Source organism: Somniosus microcephalus, chromosome 1 (genome assembly GCF_052327205.1).
Source record: "Somniosus microcephalus isolate GS21.2 chromosome 1, FLI_Smic_1.0, whole genome shotgun sequence".
In the NCBI taxonomy this organism is placed as follows: Eukaryota; Metazoa; Chordata; class Chondrichthyes; order Squaliformes; family Somniosidae; genus Somniosus; species Somniosus microcephalus.
This window is the reverse complement of record NC_140987.1, coordinates 16938258-16964340: the sequence shown is the minus strand read 5'-3', so window position 1 is coordinate 16964340 and position 26083 is coordinate 16938258. Positions and strand designations below refer to the sequence as shown.

General features: G+C 50.7%; 1 protein-coding gene across 1 annotated transcript in view; it reads left to right on the top strand.

Annotated features, from left to right (window-relative positions):
• The window catches only part of LOC147123952 (uncharacterized), a 68110-nt gene that overhangs the window by 7141 nt on the left and 34886 nt on the right, over positions 1-26083 (top strand). The window contains exons 2-3 of the mRNA XM_085970052.1: positions 8262-8663; positions 9026-9379. Coding sequence (XP_085826178.1) covers positions 8262-8663; positions 9026-9379 — 756 coding nt within the window. The remainder of the gene's footprint in view (positions 1-8261; positions 8664-9025; positions 9380-26083) is intronic.

Sequence of the window (26083 nt, the reverse complement as noted above, 5' to 3'; positions counted from 1 at the left end):
CTCGATTAGATTCCAGCCTGTAACTCACTCCCGGGTATCCATTTTCTATATATAAACCACCCGAACCCCTCGATTAGATTCCAGCCTGTAACTCACTCCCGGGTATCCATTTTCTATATATAAACCACCCGAACCCCTCGATTAGATTCCAACCTGTAACTCATTCCCGGGTATCCATTATTCTATATAACTCCCCCGAACCCCTCGATTAGATTCCAGGCTGTAACTCACTCCCGGGTGTCCGTTATTCTATATATAAACCCCCTGAACCCCTCGATTAGATTCCAGCCTGTAACTCACTCCCGGGTGTCCGTTATTCTATATATAAACCCCCTGAACCCCTCGACTAGATTCCAGCCTGTAACTCACTCCCGGGTATCCGTTATTCTATATATAAGCCCCCGAACCCCTCGATTAGATTCCAGCCTATAACTCACTCCCGGGTATCCGTTATTCTATATATAACCCCCCGAACCCCTTGATTAGATTCCAGCCTGTAACTCACTTCCGGGTATCCGTTATTCTATATATAAACCCCCCGAATCCTTCGATTAGATTCCAGCCTGTAACTCATTCCTGGGTATCCGTTATTCTATATATAAACCACCCGAACCCCTGGATTAGATTCCAACCTGTAACTCATTCCCGGTTATCTGTTATTCTATATATAAACCCCCCGAACCCCTGGATTAGATTCCAGCCTGTAACTCACTCCCGGGTATCTGTTATTCTATATATAAACCCCCCGAACCCCTCGATTAGATTCCAGCCTGTAACTCACTCCCGGGGTATCTGTTATTCTATATATAAACCCCCCGAACCCCTGGATTAGATTCCAGCCTGTAACTCACTCCCGTGTATCCGTTATTCTATATATAACCCCCCGAACCCCTGGATTAGATTCCAGCCTGTAACTCATTCCCGGGTATCCGTTATTCTATATATAACCCCCCCGAACCCCTGGATTAGATTCCAGCCTGTAACTCACTCCCGGGTATTCATTAATCTATATATAAACCCCCCGAACCCCTCGATTAGATTCCAGCCTGTAACTCACTCCCGGGTATCCATTATTATCTATCTCACATAACTGAACAAGCATTCACCTGAAGGAAGGACCCCCCACCAGCACTATTTAAAGGATCATCTTCTACTTGCAGGATAGTTGATCATTGATTCCTTCTTGCTGTTGCTATGATTCTACAAGAGTTTCTTTTTATTTGTTCATGGGAAGTGGGCGTCGCTGGCAAGGCCAGCATTTATTGCCCTTCCCTAGTCTATATATATAAATCGGTCGATCTGTCTGTCTGTCTGCACGTGTGCATCTGGGTGGCTATTCGCTCGAAAGTTACAGAGCGTACCTATGCGTGCGTTACCTCGAAAGAAAGCTTACCTTTCCCAAACGGTCATAAGCGTATTTACGTTTCGGCCGGACTAAAATCACGCCCGCGGTATCCGAAAAACCTTAACATTCCGCTCATTAGCATCTCATTATCCGCTCATTAGCGACAGAGTGACCTTGAGCTCGACCAATCGTACGCCGGGTTGCTGGCGTGTGCCGCCAGGCCAATTGGTGCGTGTGTGGGCGGGCCTTATCGTTCTGAACCAAGGTGAGTCGCCGCCATCTTGATTCCAAACTTTTCCTTTCCTTTTCCCGCTTTCTGCGTCTTTAAAAAAAACGTTGCTTTTAAAACACATAGGCCTAGAAATTGGGTTCTGGCGTAGGCAGGGCTTTAGCGCCGGAAGTTAGTGCCGGCGCTAAGTCCCCCTGTGCGCGCCAAAAATTCAGTAGTGCCGCGCCCAAACGGCTGCCGGCGCGACTGAAGGGTCTTTGCGGCGGTACATCGGCGCTAACTGCCGTTTCGCGCCGCAATTCCGGCGCTGCGGCACCCAATGCGGTGCGGCAGGCTGGGGACGTGCAGGCCTCCTCCTCCCGTTAAGGAGGAGCTGCCTGCACCCGGCCGCGGCCCGCGCAAATCAGCTTAAAAATGAGCCCGGCACCTCGGACAAGTGCCGGGCTTGCATCTGTTCCGGGGGGGGGCGGGGAGAAGTCCGGGGAGGGAGCTGCGGGCAGGCGGCCGGCGGGAAAGTGGCCGGCCGCCGCGGGGCCTTTAATGCGCCGGCGCAAACTGGAGTAAGGCACCTCTGACAGAACGTTGCTTGCGGCTGCCACGGGCGAGGCGGCCGCAACTCAATTTCGGAGTTCGGGCGGGTTACCACGGCAACCGGGACGCTGCGCACACCGATGACGTCATCGGTGCCGGCACAGCGCTACCGGTGCAACGCCGATTTAGGGCCCCAGGGAATTTTTAAACTGGCCATAACTCTGGCGCTAGTCCCTCTAGCGCCTCAAAAGCGGCGCTAAGGCAACTGAATTTCTAGGCCATATTGTTTTAAAAAAAAATGATTTAGAAACTAATTAACTTATCTAATCTCATTAATTTTCCTACCTTTCCCGTTTTTCCAGGTAGGCCTCGAAGCCTCGGCCTCTCCTCCGCACCCACGCCTGAGCTAGGCACCTCCCGGCCCCACTCGAAGGCTGGAGGGGCGGGCCTCAGCCCAGCACCGCTACCTTACGAAAGGGTGCGCGCGCAGCAGGAGCAGCTGAGACGCGGCGTCTCTCTCTCTGGCTCGGCCGGGGGCGGGGCTTGGTGAGCGTCAAGGGTTACCCTGGCAACCGGGCCCGCCGGCCGTCTCGCACAGCCGCAATCTTGAAGCCAGCTCGGGAGGCCGGTGCTCGGAAGATCGCGCCTCCGGAGTTCGGTGCTTGGTTGGTGGGGGGGGGGGCGAGCCTCGGAGGTGGGGGGCGAGTCTCGGGGGGGCCAACCAGGGGGCTCGGGAGTTTGGGGGGACGGGGATCAGGGGGCTCGGGGACTCTCCCCCTTCCCCTCCCCTCCCCCCTCCCTCCTCTCCCCCCCGCCCTCCTCTCTCCACCTCCCTCCTCCCCCCTCCTCCCCTCCCTCCCCTGCCTATCCCTCCCCCCCTGCTCTCTCCTCCTCCCTCCTCCCCCTCCCTCCCCTCCCCCCCTCCCTCCACTCCCCCCTCCCTCCACTCCCCCCCTCCCCTCCCCCACCCTCCCCTCCCCCCCGCCCTCCCCTCCCCTCCCCCCCGCCCTCCCCTCCCCTACGCCCTCCCCCCCGCCCTCCCCTCCCCTCCCCCTCCCCCCCTCCCCCCTCCCCTCCCCCTCCCCCCCTCCCCCCTCCCCCCTCCCCTCCCCCACCCCCCCTCCCCCCCTCCCCTCCCCTCCCCTCCCCCTCCCCTCCCCTCCCTCTTCCCTCCCCTCCCTCTCTTCCCTCCCCTCCCCTCCCCTCCCTCTCTTCCCTCCCCTCCCCTCCCCTCCCTCTCTTCCCCCCGTCGCTCTCTCTCTCCCCCCCAGTCGCTCTCTCTCTCCCCCCCAGTCGCTCTCTCTTCCCCCCAGTCGCTCTCTCTCTCTCTTCCAACAACATGCCCTCAAAAGACCCTCGGCACCGCCGGGCACTTCAGCTAGTCTATATATATATAAATCGGTCGATCTGTCTGTCCTTCTGTCTGTCTGTCTGCACGTGTGCGTCTGGGCGGCTATGCGCTCGAAAGTTATAGAGCGTATCTACGCGTGCGTTACCTCGAAAGAAAGCTTACCTTTCCCAAACGGTCATAAGCGTATTTACGTTTCGGCCGGACAAAAATCGCGCCTGCGGTATCCGAAAAACCTTCAACATTCCGCTCATTAGCATCTCATTATCTGCTCATTAGCGACAGAGTGACCTCGAGGTCGACCAATCATACGCCGGCTTGCTGCCGCATGCGGCCGGGCCCTCCTACGGTCGAGTGACGGGACGATTGACCAATCCTACGCTTTGGTCACCTGACGGTCGACCAATCGGTGCGTGTGTGGGCGGGCCTTATTGTTCTGAACCGAGGTGAGTAGCCACCATCTTGCTTCAATTCTTTTTCCTGCTTTCTGCATCTTTCTTTTCAAATATACATTTCCAGCAAAATAAATTTGAATTTATTAAATTGTTTTAAAAAAAATCACTCGTTTGTAAATATTTTCTCTAACCTGAAGATTCTTTTTCCTACCTTTCCCCGTTTTTTTCTTAGGCCTGAAAGCCTGGGCCTTTCTTGCCCAGCCAGGCCCGAGCTCGGTAATTGGGCTTCTGCTAAGCTCCTCACCCACCGCCCCCCCGTGTCACGTTACCCGGGGCAAAGGCGTCAGCCACGAGGGTCAGGGTGCGCACGCAGCAGGAGCAGGTGAGACGTGGCGTCTCTCTCTGTTCCGTGCTCGGCTCGGGTGGGGCTCTCGAGAGTGCGGATCTCGGCCTTGGTGAGCGGGGCTCTCGGGAGTGCGGGGCGGGGCGGCTGGGGCTCGGAGAGCGGGGCTCTCGGCCGGGGGGGGCGGGGCTCGGAGAGCGGGGCTCTCGGGAGTGCGGGGCGGGCTCGGAGAGCGGGGCTCTCGGGAGTGCGGGGCGGGGCGGCTGGGGCTTCGAGCGAGGGGCTCTTGGGAGTGCGGGGCGGGGCGGGGCGGCGCGGCAGGGTTACCCCGGCAACCGGTCGTGGCCGTGGCCGTCTCTCAGCCTCAAGCCGTCCCTTCCTCCCTCCCCACCCGCCCTCCCCCTCCCCCCCTTCCCCTCCCCCCTCCCCCCCTCCCCTCCCCCCTCCCCCTCCCCCTCCCCCCTCCCCCTCCCCCTCCCTTCCCTCCCTTCGCCCCTCCCCCTCCCCCCCACCCTCACTTCCCCCCCGCCCTCCCTTCCCTCCCTCCCTTCCCCCCCCGCCCTCCCTTCCCCCCGCCCCCCCTTCCCCCCCGCCATCCCTTCCCCTCCCCCTGCCCTCCCTTCCCCCCCTGCCCTCCCTTCCCCCCCGCCCTCCCTTCCACCCGCCCTCCCTTCCCCCCCCGCCGTCCCTTCCCCCCCGCCGTCCCTTCCCCCCCGCCCTCACTTCCCCCCCCCGCCCTCCCTTCCCTCCCCCTCTTCCCCTCCCCCCCTTCCCCTACCGCCGCCCTCCCCCTCCCCCTTCCCCTCCCCCCCTTCCCCTCCCCTCCTTCCCCTCTCCCCTCCCCCCTTCCCCTTCACCCCTCTCCCGCCCGCCCCCCTTCCCCCCCACCGCCCTCCCTTCCCCCCCGCCCTCCCTTCGCCCCCACCGCCCTCCCTTCCCCCCCCGCCCTCCCTTCCGCCCCGCCCACCCTTCTCCCCCGCCCTCCCTCCCCCCCCGCCCTCACTCCCCCCCGCCCTCCCTTCCCCCCCCGCCCTCCCTTCCCCCCCGCCTTCCCTCCACCCCCCCGCCCTCCCTTCCCCCCCGCCCTCCCTTCCCCCGCCTTCCCTTCCCCCCCACCCCGCCTTCCCTTCCAACCCCGCCCTCCCTCCCCCCCCACCCTCCCATCCCCCCGCCCTCCCTTCCCCCCCGCCCTCCCTTCCCCCCCACCCTCTCTTCCCCCCCGCCCTCTCTTCCCCCCCGCCCTCTCTTCCCCCCCGCTCTCTCTTCCCCCCGCCCTCTCTTCCCCCCCACCCTCTCTTTCCCCCCCCTCTCTTTCCCCCCCACCCTCTCTTTCCCCCAGTCTCTCTCTCTCTTCCCCCCAGTCGCTCTCTCTTTACCCCCCAGTCGCTCTCTCTCTTCCCCCCCAGTCGCGCTCTCTCTCTCTCTCTCTCCCCCCCCACCCCCCCCAGTCGCGCTCTCTCTCTCTCTTCCAACAACAACATGCCCTCGAAAAAGCCTCGGCACCGCCGGGCACTTCAGCTAGTCTATATATATTAATCGGTCGATCTGTCTGTCCTTCTGTCCTTCTGTCTGTCTGCGCGTGTGCGTCTGGGCGGCTATGCGCTCGAAAGTTATAGAGCGTACCTACGCATGCGTTACCTCGAAAGAGAGCTTACCTTTCCCAAACGGTCATAAGCGTATTTACGTTTCGGCTGGACAAAAATTGCGCCCGCGGTATCCGAAAAACCTTCAACATTCCGCTCATTAGCATCTCATTATCCACTCATTAGCGACAGAGTGACCTCGAGGTCGACCAATCGTACGCCGGCTTGCTGCCGCGTGCGGCTGGGCCCTCCTACGGTCGAGTGACGGGACGATTGACCAATCCTACGCTTTGGTCACCTGACGGTCGACCAATCGGTGCATGTGTGGGCGGGCCTTATCATTCTGAACCGAGGTGAGTAGCCGCCATCTTGCTTCCATTCTTTTTCCTGCTTTCTGCGTCTTTCTTTTCAAATATCCATTTCCAGCAAAATAAAATTGAATTTAGAAAATTGTTTTAAAAAAAATCACTCGTTTGTAAATATTTTCTCTAACCTGAAGATTCTTTTTCCTACCTTACCCCGTTTTTTTCTTAGGCCTGAAAGCCTGGGCCTTTCTTGCCCAGCCAGGCCCGAGCTAGGTAATTGGGCTTCTGCTAAGCTCCTCACCCCCCCCCCACCTCCCCGTGTCATGTTACCCGGGGCAACGGCATCAGCCACGAGGGTCAGGGTGCGCGCGCAGCAGGAGCAGGTGAGACGCGGCGTCTCTCTCTGTTCTGCGCTCGGCTCGGGCGGGGCTCTCGAGAGTGCGGATCTCGGCCTTGGTGAGCGGGAAGGGTTACCCCAGCCGTCTCTCAGAGCCGCAATCGGCAGACTTCAAGCCGGCTCGGCCGGGGGACGGGGCTCGGAGAGCGGGGCTCTCGGGAGTGTGGGGCGGGGCGGCTGGGGCTTGGAGAGCGGGGCTCTCGGCGGGGGGGCGGGACTCGGAGAGCGGGGCTCTCGGGAGTGCGGGTCGGGGCGGCTTTGGCTTGGAGAGCGGGGCTCTCGGCCGGGTGGGGCGGGGCTCTCGGGAGTGCGGGGCGGCTGGGGCTTGGAGAGCGGGGCTCTCGGGAGTGCGGGGCGGGCTCGGAGAGCGGGGCTCTCGGGAGTGCGGGGCGGGGCGGCTGGGGCTTCGAGAGCGGGGCTCTCGGTAGTGCGGGGCTCGGAGAGCGGGGCTCTCGGGAGTGCGGGGCGGCGCGGCAGGGTTACCCCGGCAACTGGGCGTGGCCGTGTCCGTCTCTCAGCCTCAAGCCCTCCCTTCCTCCCCCCCTCCCCCCTTCCCCTCCCCCCTCCATTCCCCCCTCCCCCCCTCCCTTCCCCCCTCCCCCCCTCCCTCCCTTCCCCCCCTCCTTTCCCCCCATTCCCCCCCTCCCTCCCTTCCCCCCCTCCCTCCCTTCCCCCCCCTTCCCCCCCGCTCCCTTCCTTCCAATTCAATTCAATTCAAATCGCTTTATTGGCATGACAAGTTACATCTTATGTTGCCAAAGCATCGGAAAACATTCATGTTTGTTCACAAAAATACAGATCTATCCATACAGTGTATAAACAGACATATCCCTGAGTGTATAAATATATACTTTCATATAATTTACATATGCTCTTTTCTTATATTTACTGGTTGTCCCTCTGTTTATGGCAAGCTGTAACATAGTGTGCCGCTAGTGTTATGCAATTTCTCTCTTCCCCTAGTAGGTATGGGAGTTTTTGGTCGTCATTCAAATTTCTGAATTCCGGGCATATTTTTGTGAATTTTGGGTAGAAAGTCTCCCTTATGCCCTGATATTTTCTACAAGCTGTGAGGAAGTGCATCTCTGTCTCCACCACTCCCTGACTGCAGTGAGAGCATATCCTGTCCTCTCTTGGTAGCCGGGTCTGCCTGTGTCTACCTTTTACGATCGCCAGGTTATGTTCACTAAGTCTGTACATTGTCAAAGTTTTTCTCAGTTTGCTATCCTTTACCATGGTCAGGTAATCAGCCATGTTGTATTGTCTGTTTAGGGCCAAGTAGCAATTGAGTTTGCTTTGGGTTTTTGTTGTTTCTGCCCAATATGACAGATATTTTTCCTTCCCCCCCCCTGCCCCCACCCTCCCTTCCCCCCCCGCCCTCCCTTCCCCCCCGCCCTCTCTTCCCCCCCGCCCTTTCTCTACCCCCCAGTCGCTCTCTCTCTTCCCCCCCAGTCGCGCTCTCTCTCTCTCTCTCTCCCCGCCCCCCCCACCCCAGTCGCTCTCTCTCTCTCTCTCTTCCAACAACAACATGCCCTCGAAAAAGCCTCGGCACCGCCGGGCACTTCAGCAAGTTCTATATATAAACCCCCCGAACCCCTCGATTACATTGCAGCCTGTAACTCACTCCACACTGTCCAATGTCGATGTGTAAACCATCTCAATCGGGCCGTGTGATGTTATATCTGTTGTCACTATATCACAGACTCTGTATATTGTCTGGCAGTGTGTTTTTGAAACACTGATATCTGCCCCCGCTGTTCTAATGTTGTCTCTCTCGCCCCACAGAGATTTATGGTATAGGTTGGACAATGAGCGGCGCGGATGCAGTGACTGCTGAGGAAGGGGGCTCCGCTGTCTTGCCGTGCAGTTTCACCCACCTAAACCCTGATCACACGGTCACCGGCACTGTGATATGGTACAAAGGTGACTTGGGGTCTCACAGGGTTATTTTTAACTGTACATATTCTGTTCTGGGCCATTCACGGGCCGAGCTGTGTGAGAGTGTGAGGCAGCAGGACCGCGGGAATCGATTCAGGTTCGTGGGGAACCTCAGCAACAACGATGTCTCGATAATGATGGAGCGGCTAAGCCAGGCGGACAGCGGTGAATATCGGTGTCGTGTGGAGCTCAATATTGGGACGTTTCAAACACCATGGACGATTCCGAGTCTGAGTGTGAGTGTGAGAGGTGAGGAACAATGTTCAGGGGCTGTAGCTGCTCCGATAGCTCAATGAGTAAAGGCTCCACCTGGTCCTGTCCTGAGCCACATGGATCAATAAACTTTCAGCAGCCCCGGGCTATGGGGGGGGGGGCGGGCGGGGGCGGGGTAATGGCCAGGGTTCCCGCTCCTGATCACTCTCCAGTGACTCCTGCTGGAAGCTGTGTTCTTGGACATTGGGCTTGCCTGTGATGCTCGCCACAGTCAAATAGTCCGTTGCCACTCATTGACCAGCCTTGTGCTCTAAGGAAGGCCACAGGGAGAGCTCTGAACTGAAACAAATTAAACCTCTCATCAAGACACTGATAATTTCTGTTTGTCCTTTCCTCAGCTGCTAGTGGAAGTGTCTCAGTGATGAATGGGACCGAGGGAGCTTCGGTTACACTGCCCTGTATGTTCACACGGCCCAGCGACCACACCACCCTGAGCACCGTTACATGGATGAGGAAGGAGCCCTACCAACACGTAGTCACATTTAGAGCCCAATCAAACGGATCTTGGGCAACTGTAAACGGTGGAAATCGGTACGAGCTAGTCGGGAACCCAAAGGAGGGAAACGCCTCAACCAGGATAAACCAGCTGAGGGTGAAGGACACCCACACTTACCTGTGTCTGGTGGAGTACAAGTCACTATACCATTATCAACATCTGATCCAGAGTGAGACACGGCTGCAGGTGGTACATGGTAAGAAACCATTCCCACATTCTCCAGTGTACAGAGGTTGTACAGTGAGGTGCGGGCGGTGTAACAGAAAACACTCATCAGCCTGGCTCAGTGGGGAGCACTCTCGCCTCTGAGTCAAAAGGTCGAGTTGTCCAATCACACTCCAGACACTTGACTAATCTAGGCTGCCATTCCCGATGCAGTACTGACGTTTTTCAGATGAGACGTTAAAACGGAGCCCCATCTGCCCCCTCAGGTGGATGTAAAAGATCCCACTGCACTATTTTGAAGAGCAGTGAGTGCTCCCCGGTGTCCTGGCCAGCATTTATCCCTCAAAAAAAAAGTAAAAAGAGATTATCTGTTCATTTATCACATTAGTGTTTGTGGGAGCTTGCTGTGCGCAAATTACTGCCCTACATCAAAACAGGGACTAAAAGAAAGACCTGCATTTATATAGCACCTTTCATGACCACCAGACGTCCCAGAGCACTTTACAGCCAATGAAGTGCAGTCACTGTTGTAATGTCGGAAACGTGGCAGCCAATTTGCGCACAGCAAGCCCCCACAAACAGCAATGTAATAACGACCAGATAATCTGTTTTTGTTATGTTGGCCAGGACACGGGGAGAACTCCCCTGCTCTTCTTCGAAATAGTGCCATGGGATCTTATACATCCACCTGAGAGAGCAGACGGGGCCTCGTTTTGTCTCTCTCCCCCACACGGCAGCTGTCTCCCATCCTGCCAGTACACTTCACACCTAATTTTGCCTTCTTTTGTCTCCACTGTCCTATTACCATCTCGTCTGGTTTTGAATACCTCTTAATGTCTCTTTTACTTCTTTTGTTCTATCGCAGCCCTGCCTTCGATCTATTTAATTTCCTTTCCAGTTTGAAAAAGGGATAGACCCGAAACATCACTCTACATTCTCTCCATGGATGTTGCCTGGCCTGCTGAGTTTTTCCAGCATTCTCTGTTGTTACCTCGGTTTAAGGTCTCATCCGAAAGACGGCACCTCCGACAGGGCAGCACTCCCTCAGTACCGCACTGGAGTGTCAGCCTAGATTTTTGTGCTCAAGCCTCTGGAGCGGGGCTATGAACCCACGACCTTCTGACTCAGAGGCGAGAATGCTACCCACTGATCCACGGCTGACTGCACGCCAAAATGTACTTCATTGGTTGTAAAGCGCTTTGTGATGCCCCGGGGTTGTGAAAGCCGCTATATAAATGCAAGCACTTCTTTTTCCTAACTGAGCGAATCCGTCAGTTCCTTCCAAACACTCCCATTTGGGGGACACTGGGGCCTAAAATCCCCCTGGGCTCCATTGAAATGCGCAGCGTCTGTGGGTGGTCCTCCATTGTGCCCGCGACACAATGGGATAAAACCATGGGCGCCTTCCAGCCGAGGAAGACTGCGTGGAGGGCCAGTCCGCTGGTTCTGGGTGAGATGCCGTAGCTAACCCCCACCCCACCCGATGAAAAATGCCCCCTCTTGGCCCCCTTTATAAGGGGCAGTATAACCGGTGAGGTCCCCCTTCCACCGGTCGTATGGTCGGTACATGTGGTCTCACCCAGCGCACCAGCCACCAATCATCTGCCCAGTAAATAAGAGGCCAGGGATGTATCAGCATAGTATGTTCCTCTGTCACTGTGAGTACCCTTGTATTTACCCGTCACTGAGTACTACAGTATTCACCCCAACACTAAATACGGCAGTATTCACCCATCACAGTAAGTTTGACAGTATTTAACCATTTCACTAAGTACGACAGAAATTATTTACTTCACTATGAGCATTACAATATATAGCCCTGTGATTGTGATATACTACAGTATTAACCCTAGTCACCGTAAATACTACAGTATTAACCCTAATCACCGTAAATACTACAGTATTAACCCTAGTCACCGTACCCTAGTCACCGTAAATACTACAGTATTAACCCTAGTCACCATAACTAATACAGTATTAACCCTAGTCACGGTAAATATGACAGTACTAACGCTAGTCACTGTAAATACTACAGTATTAATGCTGGTCATGGTAAATAATATAGTATTAGCCCTAGTCACCGTAAATACTACAGTATTAACCCTAGTCACCGTAAATACTACAGTATTAACCCTAGTCACCGTAAATACTACAGTATTAAGCCTACTCGCTGTCAATACTGCAGTATTAACCCTGCTCACCGTAAATACTACAGTATTAACTCTAGTCACCATAAATACTACAGAATTAACCCTAGTCACCGTAAATACTACAGTATTAACCCTAGTCACCATAAATACTACAGTATTAACCCTAGTCACCGTAAATACTACAGTATTAACCCTAGTCACCGTAAATACTACAGTATTAACCCTAGTCATGTAAATACTACAGTATTAACCCTAGTCACGTAAATACTACAGTATTAACCCTAGTCACCGTAAATACTACAGTATTAACCCTAGTCACATAAATACCACAGTAGTAACCCTAGTCACGTAAATACTACAGTATTAACCCTAATCACCATAAATACTACAGTATTAACCCTAGTCACCGTAAATACTACAGTATTAACACTACTCGCCGTAAATACTACAGCATTAACCCTAGTCACTGTAAATATTACAGTATTAACCCTAGTCACTGTAAATACCACAGTATTAACCCATGTCACCGTAAATACTACAGTATTAACCCTACTCACCGTAAATCCTACAGTATTAACCCTACTCGCCGTAAATACTACAGCATTAACCCTACTCGCCGTAAATACCACAGTATTAACCCTAGTCACCGTAAATACTACAATATTAGAGTCATAGAGTCAAAGAGTCATAGAGTTATACAGCACGGATAGAGGCCCTTCGGCCCATCGTGTCCGCGCCGACCATCAAGCCCTGTCTAATCTAATCCCATATACCAGCATTTGGTCCGTAGCCTTGTATGCTATGGCATTTCAAGTGCTCATCCAAATGCTTCTTAAATGTTGTGAGGGTTCCTGCCTCCACAACCCTTTCAGGCAGTGAGTTCCAGACTCCAACCACCCTCTGGGTGAAAAAGTTCTTTCTCAAATCCCCTCTAAACCTCCCTCCCTTTACCTTGAATCTATGCCCCCTTGTTATTGACCCTTCTACTAAGGGAAAAAGCTCCTTAGTATCCATCCTATCTATGCCCCTCATAATTTTGTACACCTCAATCATGTCCCCCCTCAGCCTCCTCTGCTCCAAGGAAAACAAACCCAATCTGCCCAGTCTCTCTTCATAGCTGAAGCGCTCCAGCCCTGGTAACATCCTGGTGAATCTCCTCTGCACCCTCTCCAAAGCGATCACACCCTTCCTGTAGTGTGGCGACCAGAACTGCACACAGTATTCCAGCTGTGGCCTAACCAGTGTTTTATACAGCTCCATCATAACCTCCTTGCTCTTATATTCTATGCCTCGGCTAATGAAGGCAAGTATCCCATATGCCTTTTTTACCACCTTATCCACCTGTCCTGCTGCCTTCAGGGATCTGTGTACTTGCACACCCAGATCCCTCTGACCCTCCGTCTTGCCTAGGGTCTTTCCATTCATTGTGTATTCCTTTGCCTTGTTTGTCCCCCCAAAGTGCATCACCTCGCACTTTTCCAGGTTAAATTCCATTTGCCACTGTTCCGCCCATCTGACCAACCCATCTATATCGTCCTGCAGACTAAGGCTCCCCTCCTCGCTATTTACCACCCTATCAATTTTTGTATCATCCGCGAACTTACTGATCATACCTTTTACATTCATATCCAAGTCATTAATGTAGACCACAAACAGCAAGGGACCCAGCACCGATCCCTGTGGTACCCCACTGGCCACAGGCTTCCAGTCACAAAAACAACCTTCGACCATTACCCTCTGCCTTCTGCCACTAAGCCAGTTTTGTATCCAATGTGCCAAGGCACCCTGGATTCCATGGGCTCTTACCTTCTTGACCAGTCTCCTGTGCGGGACTTTATCGAAGGCCTTACTGAAATCCATGTATACCACATCCACTGCGTTACCCTCATCCACACACCTAGTCACCCCCTCAAAAAATTCAATCAAATTAGTCAGACATGATCTTCCCTTGACAAAGCCATGTTGACTATCCCTGATTAATCCTTGCCTCTCCAAATGGAGACTAATTTTGTCCCTCAGAATTTTTTCCAATAATTTACCTACCACTGATGTTAGGCTCACTGGCCTGTAGTTCCCCGGTTTTTCCCTACTCCCCTTCTTGAATAATGGTACTACATTAGCAGTTCTCCAGTCCTCTGGCACATCCCCTGTGGCCAGAGAGGTTCTGAATATATGTGTTAGAGCCCGCGCAATCTCTTCCTTTGCTTCACACAGCAGCCTGGGATACATTTCGTTCGGGCCTGGGGATTTATCCATTTTTAGGCCTGCTAAAACCGCCAATACCTCCTCCCTCTCGATGTTAATATGTTCGAGCATATCACAGTCCCCCCGCCCTATTTCTATGTCTACATCATCCTTCTCCATAGTGAAAACAGATGCAAAAAATTCATTTAGAACCCCTCCTACATCTTCCGGCTCCACACACAGATTGCCACTTTTGTCCCTAATTGGCCCTATTTTTTCCCTAGTTATCCTCTTACCCTTAATATACTTATAAAACATCTTAGGATTTTCCTTTATTTTGCTCGCCAGTGTTATTTCATGGCCCCTCCTTGATCTCCTAATTTCTTTTTTAAGTATCCCCCTGCACTTTTTGTACTCCCCTAGGGCTTCCTCCGTCTTTAGCCTTTTGTATCTGCCAAAAGCCCTCCTTATTTTCCTAATCCATTCTCGTATATCCCCTGACATCCAAGGTTCCCTGTGGTTTTTGGAACCACCCTTGACCTTTACGGGAACATGTTGCCATTGTATGATCTCAATCTCCCTTCTGAAAGCCTCCCATTGCTCCGATGTGGATTTTCCTACAAGTAGCTGATCCCAGTCCATTTTGGCCAGATCCTGCCTTATCCTATTAAAATCGGCCTTCCCCCAATTTAGAACCTTTATTTCCGGCCCATCCCTGTCCTTTTCCATGACCATCTTAAATCTCACCATATTATGGTCACTGTCACCAAAGTGCTCACCTACTAGCACTTCTTCCACTTGGCCGGCCACATTCCCTAGAATTAGGTCCAGTACCGCCCCCTCTCTTGTAGGACTTTCTACATGCTGGCTCAAAAAGCTCTCCTGGATGCACTTTAAGAATTCTACACCCTCTGAGCCTTTCACACTCTGACTATCCCAGTTAATATTGGGGAAGTTGAAATCCCCCATTATTATTACCCTATTATTTGCACATTTCTCTGAGATTTGCCTACATATCTGTTCCTCTATCTCCCCCTGACTGTTTGGAGGCCTATAGTACACTCCCAGCAAAGTGCTTGCCCCCTTTTTGTTTTTAAGCTCCACCCATATGGCCTCATTAGAGGAACCTGCTAATATATCATCCCTCCTTACTGCAGTAATTGACTCCTTAATTAATATTGCGACACCCCCTCCTCTTATAACTCCCCCTCTGTCTCGCCTGAAGATTCTGTACCCCGGAATATTGAGCTGCCAGTCTTGCCCCTCCCTCAACCATGTCTCCGTGATAGCAACAATATCATACTCCCATGTGTTTATCAACACCTTCAGTTCATCCACCTTATTTGCAAGACTCCTTGCATTAAAATAGATGCCATCCAGCCTTGCCCTTATATATTTGCCCTGTCTACCAAGCTGACTTGTTTTTTTCTCTATAATTGGCAGCACATCACCCCCTATTTCAGCTCCCCTCTGTATCCCATCCCCCTGCCAAGTTAGTTTAAACCCCCCCCAACAGTGCTAGCAAACCTCCCCGCAAGGATATTTGTCCCGCTCTGGTTCAGGTGCAACCCGTCCGACTTGTACAAGTCCCACCTTTCCCAGAAGCAGGCCCAGTGATCCAGGAAACTAAAACCCTCCCTCCTGCACCAACTCTTTAGCCACGCATTCATCTGTTCTATCCTCCTATTCCTATACTCACTAGCATGTGGCACTGGGAGTAATCCAGAGATTACAACCTTTGAGGTCCTGCTCTTTAATCTGCTACCTAGCTCCCTAAATTCTTGATGCAGGACCTCATCCCCCTTCCTACCTATGTCGTTGGTCCCAATGTGGACCACGACCTCTGCCTGCTTATTAACACTAGTCACCGTAAATCCTACAGTATTAACCCTAGTCACCGTAAATACTACAGTATTAACCCTAGTCATCATAAATACTACAGTATTAACCCTAGCCTCTGTAAATGCTACAGTATTAACACTAGTCACCGTAACTACTACAGTATTAATCCTAATCGCCGTAAATACTACAGTATTAACCCTACTCACCATAAATACTACAGTATTAACCCTAGTCACCATAAATACTGCAGTATTAACCCAATCACCATAAATACTACAGTATTAACCCTAGTCACCATAAATACTACATTATTAACCCTAGTCACTGTAAATACTACTTTATTAACCCTAGTCACCGTAAATACTACAGCATTAACCCTAGTCACCATAAGTACTACAGTGTTAACCCTAATTACCGTAAATACTACAGTATTAACCCTAGTCACCATAAATACTACAGTATTAACCCTAGTCACCATAAGTACTACAGTGTTAACCCTAATTACCGTAAATACTACAGTATTAACCCTAGTCACTGTAAATGCTACAGTGTTAACCCTAATCACCATAAATACTACAGTATTAGCCCTAGTCACCATAAATACAACAGTATTAACCCTAGTCACCGTAAATACTACAGTATTAACCCTAGTCACCGTAAATACTACAGTATTAACCCTAATCACCGTAAATACTACAGTATTAACCCTAGTCACCATAAATACTGCAGTATCAACCCAGTCACTATAAATACTACAGTATTAACCCTAGTCACCGTAAATACCACAGTATTAACTCTAGTCACCGTAAATACTAGAGTATTAACCCTAGTCACCGTAAATACTACAGTATTAACCCTAGTCACCGTAAATACCACAGTATTAACTCTAGTCACTTTAAATACTACAGTATTAACCCTAGTCACTGTAAATACTACAGTATTAACCCTAGTCACCGTAAATACCACAGTATTAACTCTAGTCACCGTAAATACCACAGTATTAACTCTAGTCACCATAAATACTACAGTATTAACCCTAGTCACCGTAAATATTACAGTATTAACTCTAGTCACCGTAAATGCTACAGTATTAACCCTAGTCACCGTAAATACTACAGTATTAACCCTAGTCACCGTAAATACCACAGTATTAACTCTAGTCACCGTAAATACCACAATATTAACCCTAGTCACCGTAAATACTACAGTATTAACCCTAGTCACCGTAAATACCACAGTATTAACTCTAGTCACCGTAAATACTACAGTATTAACCCTAGTCACCGTAAATACTACAGTATTAACCCTAGTCACCGTAAATACCACAGTATTAACACTAGTCACTGTAAATACTACAGTATTAACCCTAGTCACTGTAAATACTACAGTATTAACCCCAGTCACTGTAAATACTACAGTATTAACTCTAGTCACCGTAAATACTACAGTATTAACCCTAGTCACTGTTGTGTCCGTGTATAATAAGACACAGACTGCAGGAGAACGGTACAACAGGTGTTTACTCAACGTGGCTCACATTGGAACTGATCTGTACAGATTACTACTCAGTGCTATATACAGGTGTGGTCACTGCCGGTACTGCAGTATACATGAGCTGTAAAAGATAGTTCCCCCCTTAAAGGTATATACATTACAATTCCTCCCCTTTTAGATTAACAGTACCATAACACTCATTTAACAATTAAATATCAAACTAATTACAATTAACACGTTTAACATGCAACATTAGCTGAAAATATTCTATTTATATATTCAGTCTTTGGGGAGGCTTCCTGATCCTTTCTGGATAGCGCCTTTCCCGAGTGTCTTGCTCTTGGTACGGAGGCGATTCTGGCCCCCTGTCGTCGGTTGGTTCATCAGCTTCCGATGCTACTGTTTCTGGTGTAGATGCGACCTGTACGTCGGGTTCATCACCAGGTACATATGGGCGAGGCATGGGGTTGACTTGTGACTTTAGGATCTGGTCAGCATGGCGTCTCATGATGCTCTCCCCAACGTCCTCTGTGTACATTAGTGGGCTCTGCCGTGTGCATATCGTTCCTGGCTGCCATTTTTCTGTTCTGTAGTCGCGGGCCAAGACTGGTTGCCCTACATTGAAGCTCCTTGTTGGCTTCTCATGGATGTGCTGGAATTGCTTACTCTCAACATCTCTTCGTACATTAGGTCTGAGCAAATCCAGGCGAGATCTTAACCTTCGGTTAAAGAACATCATGGCTGGGGCCTGGTTGGTGTTGATAGAGACACTGAAGACAGGAGTTGGTTTCACAGGTGTTTACGAAACAAAGTCTGGAGTGGAACTAACTGATACAACACAATATACAGGCTTATATAGCCCGAGTGGCCATTACCGGCATTACAGTACACATGGGGCTCTTAAAGACACATACACTACAATTCCTCCCCTTTTAGCCAACCAGTACATAATATTTTAAGTAATCATTAATTACATGTTACAAGAAAAATAATCTACACATTGCTGCAGTTAATTAATTATAAGTCAATCTCTCTGGAGGCTTCCTGACGCGGTCTGGATAACGCCTCGGTGGTGTAGTAGTTTCTGGTGGTGTAGTAGGTTCTTTTGGCAAGGCTGATTCGGCTTGAATGCCAGTGTCGGGTTCATCGGGTTCCAGTATCACCGGATCGGAGGTAGATATGGGTAACTCTACTTCATCATTAGGCGTATAGAGTTGTGGTGTAGGTTGTCCCTTTTCGGATGACTCTATGATTTGGTCAGCATGGCGCCTTATTATGCTTTCTCCGATGTCTACGGTACACATCAGCGGTCCTAGTCGTGTGCAGATAGTTCCAGGCTGCCATTTCTCGGTACGGTAGTCCCGGGCCAAATCTTGTTGACCTATCTGGAAGGTTCTAGTTGGCCTTTCATTCATGCCTTGAAATTGCCGGTTCTCCACGTCCCTTCTGATGTTTGGCTTGATCAAATCCAGCCGGCATCTTAGGTTTCTATTGAAGAACATCATGGCGGGAGTTTGGTTTGTAACCATATGTGTTGCATTCCTGTATGCGAACAAGAAGTTATCCACCTTGTGCTGAAGTTTTATGTCTTCATTACCCATGGCCTTTATGGCCTTAGAGTCATAGAGTCATAGGCCTAGAAATTGAGGTTGTGCTGCGCCGGGGCTTAACGCCGGAAATTTAGCGCCGGTGCTAAGTCGCGCTGTGCGCGCCAAAAATTCAGTAGCGCCGCGCCCAAACGGCTGCCGGCGCTACTGAAGGCTGTTTGCGCCTGAAAACTGGCGCTACGCGCCGCATTGCGGCGCTATTCCGGCGCTGCGGCGCCCGATGCGCTGCAGCAGGCTCGGGAAGTGCAGGCCTCCTCCTTCCGTTAAGGAGGAGCTGCCTGCACCCGGCCGCGGCCCGCGCAAATCTCTGCAAAAATGAGCCCGGCACCTCGGACAAGTGCCGGGCTTACATCTGTTCCGGGGGGGGGTGGGGGAAGAAGTCCGGGGAGGGAGCTGCGGGCAGGCGGCCGGCGGGAAAGCGGCCGGCCGCCGCGCCTCCTTAAAGCGCCGGCGCAGACTCCGGCAACACTCGTTTGCCGGAGTCTTAGTTGCGGCTGCCACTGGCGAGGCGGCCGCAACTGAATTTCGGCTTGGGGCCGGGTTACCACGGCAACCGGGACGCTGCGCACACCGATGACGTCATCGGTGCCGGCGCAGCGCTACCGGTCTACCGCGGCGGAAGGGCCCCAGGCAATTTCGGCGCCGGCGCCAATTGCAGCGCTAGGCCCTCTAGCGCCGCAAAATCGGCGCTAAGGGCACTCAATTTCTAGGCCATAGAGTTTTACAGCACAGAAAGAGGCCCTTCGGCCCATCGTGTCTGCGCCGCCCATCCATCCCTGTCCAGTCTAATCCCATTTTCCAGCATTTGGTCCATAGCCTTGTATGCAATGGCATTTCAAGTGCTCATCCAAATGCTTCTTGAATGTTGTGAGGGTTCCTGCCTCCACCACCCTTTCAGGCATTGAGTTCCACATTCCAACCACCCTCTGGGTGAAAAAGTTCCTCCTCAAATCCCCTCTAAATCTCCTGCCCCTTACCCTGAATCTATGCCCCCTTGTTATTGACCCCCCACTAAGGGGAAAAGTTCCTCTTTATCTACCCTATCTATGCCCCTCATTATTTTGTACACCTCAATCAGGTCCCCCCTCAGCCTTCTCTGCTCCAAGGAAAACAACTCCAGCCTGTCCAGCCTCTCTTCATAGCTCAGGCGCTCCATCCCAGGTAACATCCTGGTGAATCTTCTCTGCACCCTCTCCAAAGCAATCACATCCTTCCTATAGTGAGGCGACCAGAACTGCACACAGTACTCCAGCTGTGGCCTCACCAGCGTTTTGTACAGCTCCATCATAACCTCCCTGCTCTTATATTCTATGCCTCGGCTAATGAAGGCAAGTATCCCATATGCCTTTTTAACCACCTTATCTACCTGCTCCGCTGCCTTCAGGGATCTATGTACATGTACACCAAGGTCCCTCTGACCCTCTGTACTTCCTAGGGTCCTACCACTCATTGTGTATTCCCTTGCCTTATTTGTCCGTCCAAAATGCATCGCCTCGCACTTTTCAGGGTTAAATTCCATTTGCCACTTTTCCGCCCATCTGACCAACCCGTTTATATCGTCCTGTAGCCGGAGGCTTTCCTCCTCGCAATTTACCACCCCACCAATTTTCGTGTCATCTGCGAACTTACTGATCATACCTTTTACATTCTCATCCAAATCATTTATGTCGATCACAAACAATAAGGGACCCAGCACCGATCCCTGAGGTACCCCACTGGACACAGGCTTCCAGTCACAAAAGCAACCTTCGACCATCACCCTCTGCCTCCTGCCACTCAGCCAGTTTAGGATCCAACGCGCCAAGGCACCCTGGATCCCATGGGCTCTTACCTTCTTGACCAGTCTCCTATGCGGGACTTTGTCAAAAGCTTTACTGAAGTCCATGTAAACCACATCCACAGCACTTCCCTCATCCACCCCACTAGTCACCCCCTCGAAAAATTCGATCAGATTTGTTAGACATGATTTACCCTTGACAAAGCCATGCTGACTATCCCCGATTAATCCTTGCCTCTCCAAGTGGAGATTAATTTTGTCCCTCAGAATTTTTTCCAATAATTTCCCCACCACAGATGTTAGACTCACTGGCCTGTAATTCCCTGGTTTATCCCTGCTACCCTTCTTGAATAATGGTACTACGTTAGCTGTTCTCCAGTCCTCTGGTACATCCCCTGTGGCCAGAGAGGTTCTGAAAATTAGTGTCAGAGCCCCTGCAATCTCCTCCCTTGCCTCCCACAGCAGCCTGGGATACATCTCGTCCGGGCCTGGGGATTTATCCACTTTTTGGCCCGCTAAAACCGCTAGCACCTCCTCCCTCTCGATGCTAATATGTTCAAGTATGTCACAGTCCCCTTGCCCGATTTCTATGTCTGCATCGTCTTTCTCCATAGTGAACACAGATGCAAAAAATTCATTTAAAACCCCGCCTACATCCTCTGGCTCTACACACAGATTGCCACTTTGGTCCCTAATGGGCCCTACCCTTTCCCTGGTTATCCTCTTGCCCTTAATATACTTATAAAACATCTTAGGATTTTCCTTTATTTTGCTCGCCAGTGTTATTTCATGGCCCCTCCTCGCCCTCCTAATTTCTTTTTTAAGTATGCCCCTGCACTTTTTATACTCCTCTAGGGTTTCTTCTGTCTTTAGTCTTTTGTAACTGCTAAAAGCCCCCCTTTTATTTCTAATGCATTTTTGTATATCCCTTGTCATCCAAGGTTCCCTTTGCTTGTTGGTCCCACCCTTGACCTTTACAGGAACATGTTGGCGTTGTACTCTCTCTATTTCCCTTCTGAAAGTCTCCCACTGTTTTGATGTGGATTTTCCTATAAGCAGCTGCTCCCAGTCCACTTTGGCCAGATCCTGCCTTATCATATTAAAATCGGCCTTCCCCCAATTTAGAACCCTTATTTCCGGGCCGTCTTTGTCTTTTTCCATGACCACCTTAAATCTCACCGAATTATGGTCACTGTCGCCAAAATGCTCTCCTACTGACACTTCCACCACTTGCCCGGCTACATTCCCCAGAATTAGGTCCAGTACCGCCCCCTCTCTTGTAGGACTTTCTACATGTTGGCTCAAAAAGCTCTCCTGGATGCACTTTAAGAATTCTGCACCCTCTAAGCCTTTCACACTCTGACTGTCCCAATTTATATTGGGGAAGTTGAAATCCCCCACTATTATTACCCTATTATTTTCGCACTTCTCTGAGATTTGCCTACATATCTATTCCTCTATCTCCCCCTGACTGTTTGGGGGCCTATAGTACACTCCCAGCAAAGTGCTTGCCCCCTTTTTGTTTTTAAGTTCTACCCATATGGCCTCATTAGAGGAACCCGCTAATATATCATCCCTCCTTACAGCAGTAATTGACTCCTTAATTAATATTGCAACACCCCCTCCCCTTTTACACCCCCCTCTGTCTCGCCTGAAGATTCTATATCCCGGAATATTGAGCTGCCAGTCCTGACCCTCCCTCAACCATGTCTCCGTGATAGCAACAATATCGTACTCCCATGTGTTCAACAACAACTTCAGTTCATCCACCTTATTTGCAAGACTCCTTGCATTAAAATAAATGCCTTCCAGCCCTGCCATATTCTCTTTTGCCTTCACATATTTGCTCTGCCTTCCCAGCTGACTTGTTTTTCCCTCTGTATTTGGCCGTAAATCACCCCCTACTATAGCTCCACTCTGTACCCCAACCCCCTGCCAAGTTAGTTTAAACCCTCCCCAGCAGTGCTAGCAAACCTCCCCGCACGGATATTGGTTCCCCCCTGGTTCAGGTGTAAACCGTCCGACTTGTACAAGTCCCACCTTTCCCAGAAGCAGACCCTTCTTGAAGGTCTGGACAAACCTTTCAGCCAATCCATTGGTGGCGGGATGGTATGGGGCGGATGGGTAGTGCTTAACCCCATTGTTTTTTAAGAACGTCCTGAATTCTTCAGGCACAAATTGCGGTCCATTATCAGAACAGATCTCTTCAGGCAGCCCATTCCTGGCAAATATGGTCCTTAATACTATGATGGTTTTTTCCGTGCTGGTGGAGGACATCTTTATTACCTCCGGCCACTTGGAGTGTGCATCAACCGCGATTAAGAACATTGAGCCCATAAATGGACCAGCAAAGTCGATGTGTACCCTTTGCCAGGGAGATGAGGGCCACTCCCATGGATGTAGAGGGGCTTGTGGTGGAGCATTTTGGACCTTCTGGCATCCTAGGTAGCTCTTGGTCATTTCTTCGATGTCTCCATCAATACCTGGCCACCATACAAACGCCCTGGCTCGGTTCTTCATTTTCACTCCACCCAGGTGCCCCTCGTGAAGCTCCTTTAGAACTTTATCCTGGAGTTTGGGTGGAATCACCACTCTGGATCCACACATCAAGGTTCCTCGGCACACTGACAGCTGTTCTCTTCTTTGCGAGAATGCTGGCAACAGTGGTTCGCCATGTGCTGGCCATCCCTTCACTGTTAAATTGTAGACTTGTGAGAGAGTTGGGTCATTTCTAGTTTCCCTTTCAATGGCAGAATTTGTTACTGGTAGACATTCGACTATGGTAGAGTGGAAAATCTCCACTGGGTCTACGGTAGGTGCTTCTTCTACCATTGGCAACGGTAGGCGCGATAACCCGTCAGCATTCCCATGCTGTTTTGATCCTTTGTATTCTATGTTGTATTGGTGTGCCCCTAGAAAAAGGGACCACCTCTGTAGCCTTTGCGCTGTCATAATGGGAACACCCTTTTTAGGGTTGAATATGGAGATGAGGGGTTGATGGTCAGTCAACAAGGTAAATTTTTGTCCGTGTAGGTAATGGTTGAATTTCTTCACTCCCCATACCAGGCTGAGTGCTTCCCTGTCGATTTGGGCATAGTTACGCTCAGCTGAGTTCAATGAGCGTGACGCAAAAGCTATCGGTCGTTCCGAGCCATCAGGGAATTTATGCGATAATACTGCTCCTACGCCGTAAGGGGATGCATCGCACGCCAGTCTGATTGGCAGTGATGGGTTGTAATGAGCCAAAACTTCTTTGGACGTGATTAAGTCTTTGCATTTATGGAAGGCACGTTTAGTCTTCGCTCCATTTCCAAATTACTCCTGCCTGTAGCAGTTCATTAAGAGGGTGTAGAAGAGTTGATAAGTTCGGTAAAAATTTATGATAGTAATTTATTAATCCCAGGAACGACCTTAATTGTGAAACATTTTCAGGTGCTGGGGCTTTTATGACCGCTTCAATTTTTTCAGGTGACTTATGCAACCCTTCCTTATTAATTATGTGGCCACAATATGATATTTGATTCTGGAAAAATTCGCACTTGGGGTGATTTGCTCGTAGGCCCCGTTCTCTCAGCCTAGTGAGCACCTGCTCCAAATTGGCAAGGTGCTCATTATCATTTTCTCCTGTTACAAGGATGTCGTCTAGGTAGCATTGAGTCCCCGGACTCCCTTGGAGGACTTGCTCCATAGCTCTTTGCCAGATAGCTGGAGCGGATGCTACTCCGAAAACCAGTCGATTGTACTGGTACAGGCCTTTGTGTGTATTTATCGTGAGATACTTTTTAGAGGCCTCTTCAACCTCCATCTGTAGATATGCCTGTGCCAAGTCAATTTTGGTGAAACGTTTCCCTCCGGATAGTGAGGCGAAAATATCTTCTATCCTCGGAAGAGGATACTGTACCGTGTGAAGGACCAGGTTTACAGTCACCTTGAAGTCTCCACAGATGTGAATTTTTCTCTGTTCTTCAGATTTATCATTATTCAACGTTTTCTTCATGACCGGGACGATGGGTGTTGCCCACTCGCTCCAATCTATTTTGGATAATACGCCTGCCTTTTCCAAATTCTCCAGCTCTGCCTCGACTGCTGGACGAATTGCGTATGGCACCGGTCTTGCCTTAAAAAACTTGGGAATTGCCGCATCTTCCACTTTTATTGAGGCGGTGATGCCTTTCAAGGTTCCTAGTTTCTCTTGAAACACTTCCTTGGCGTCGGCCAAGATGTCTTTTAATCGTTCAGGTATGACGTCATCGTCATTTTTTTCCTTACTGGTCACCGTCAGTGCCTGAATGGAGTGCCAGTCTAAACGTATTTTCCTGATCCATTCACGTCCCAACAGCGGTGGACCACCATCTTGTAGAACGTATAAATACAACTTCTGTATTTCCTTGCCGTTGTATACAACAGGCACCCTTATTTTTCCTTTGGGGTATACTTTCTGCCCCGTATATGTTTTCAAGATAATGGATGTGTCTTTTAAAGGTATATGCGGAAATAGCCGCTCGTAATCCCGTCGATTTATGACGGTCAGAGCTGATCCTATATCTAGCTCCATTTTAACTGGGGACCCTGCTATTGTGAGGGTAACCCAAATGGTCTGGTAATCTTCTTTGGCAATTATGTAATTTGAGAGAGCTTAGTCTCTTATTTCCAGAGTTGCTATCGCTCTTCTGGTCTTCGGAGCTACTGTCCGTCATCATTTGTACCTTTCTGTTAGTGGATTTTTTGTTTCCAGATCGGCATACACGTATAATGTGTCCCATCTTTCCGCATTGCCTGCATGCTTTGTCCTTGAACCAGCAGTCCCTCTGGTCATGGGTAGATCTGCCGCAGCGATAACATCTCTCGAAACCCCGTGTCATTTCATGGGTGCCGAAGTCCTGTGGCTTTTGCTGTATCTCTGCAGCTCCTCTTGCACTGAAAGCCTTGTCCAGTGTCAAATCTTTCTCAGAAAGTAGCCTTTTTTGTGTTCCTTCATTTAGGAGACCGCAGACAAATTTGTCTCGTAGAGAATCTGCCAGTCCTGCCCCGAATTGGCAGTGTAGGGTATCAACAATTTCCTTAAAATTCTTGTCCATCGGTTCGGCTGGAGTGATTAAGTTTCGTAACAGCTTGTATGTCTTTGCGCCCATTAGATTTAGAAGTACTGAAGCTTTTTTTTCATCTTCTATTCCATTTGCGGTGCAATATATCTCCACTCTTTCCACATATGTGGTCCAATCCTCTATCTTGTTATCAAAAGCATCAATATTGCCAGACTTAGGCATCCTAGAAAAAAATGGCGCTTTCCGCGCTTTTCTTTCTTTTCTGCAGAAAAGATATGGCACTTCCCGCGCTTCCCCGCCGCTGCTGCCGATGACAACGCTGTTTCCCGCGGTTTCCGTTCTTTTTATTTATTTATTTACAGTTGGAGACTCGTTCCCGCCGGACTCTCTTTCTAGGTCTGAACGCTGACCTGCTTGCAGCGCCGGCCATCTCCCGAGTGCTCCCTCCCCGTCTGTTACTGCCTGCCTCTGCCTTAGTTGCTTGGCCTAGCTGCAGAGCCAGCCGCTGGAGCCCCAGCCCGATGCCCAGGAAGGATTATTGCATGTACCTGCCACCAGCTTGGCTAGCTGGTGAAACCACAGCTTGTTCTTTTTCTTGATTTTTCTTCAACTTTGGACGCCAGAGGAATCGATGTC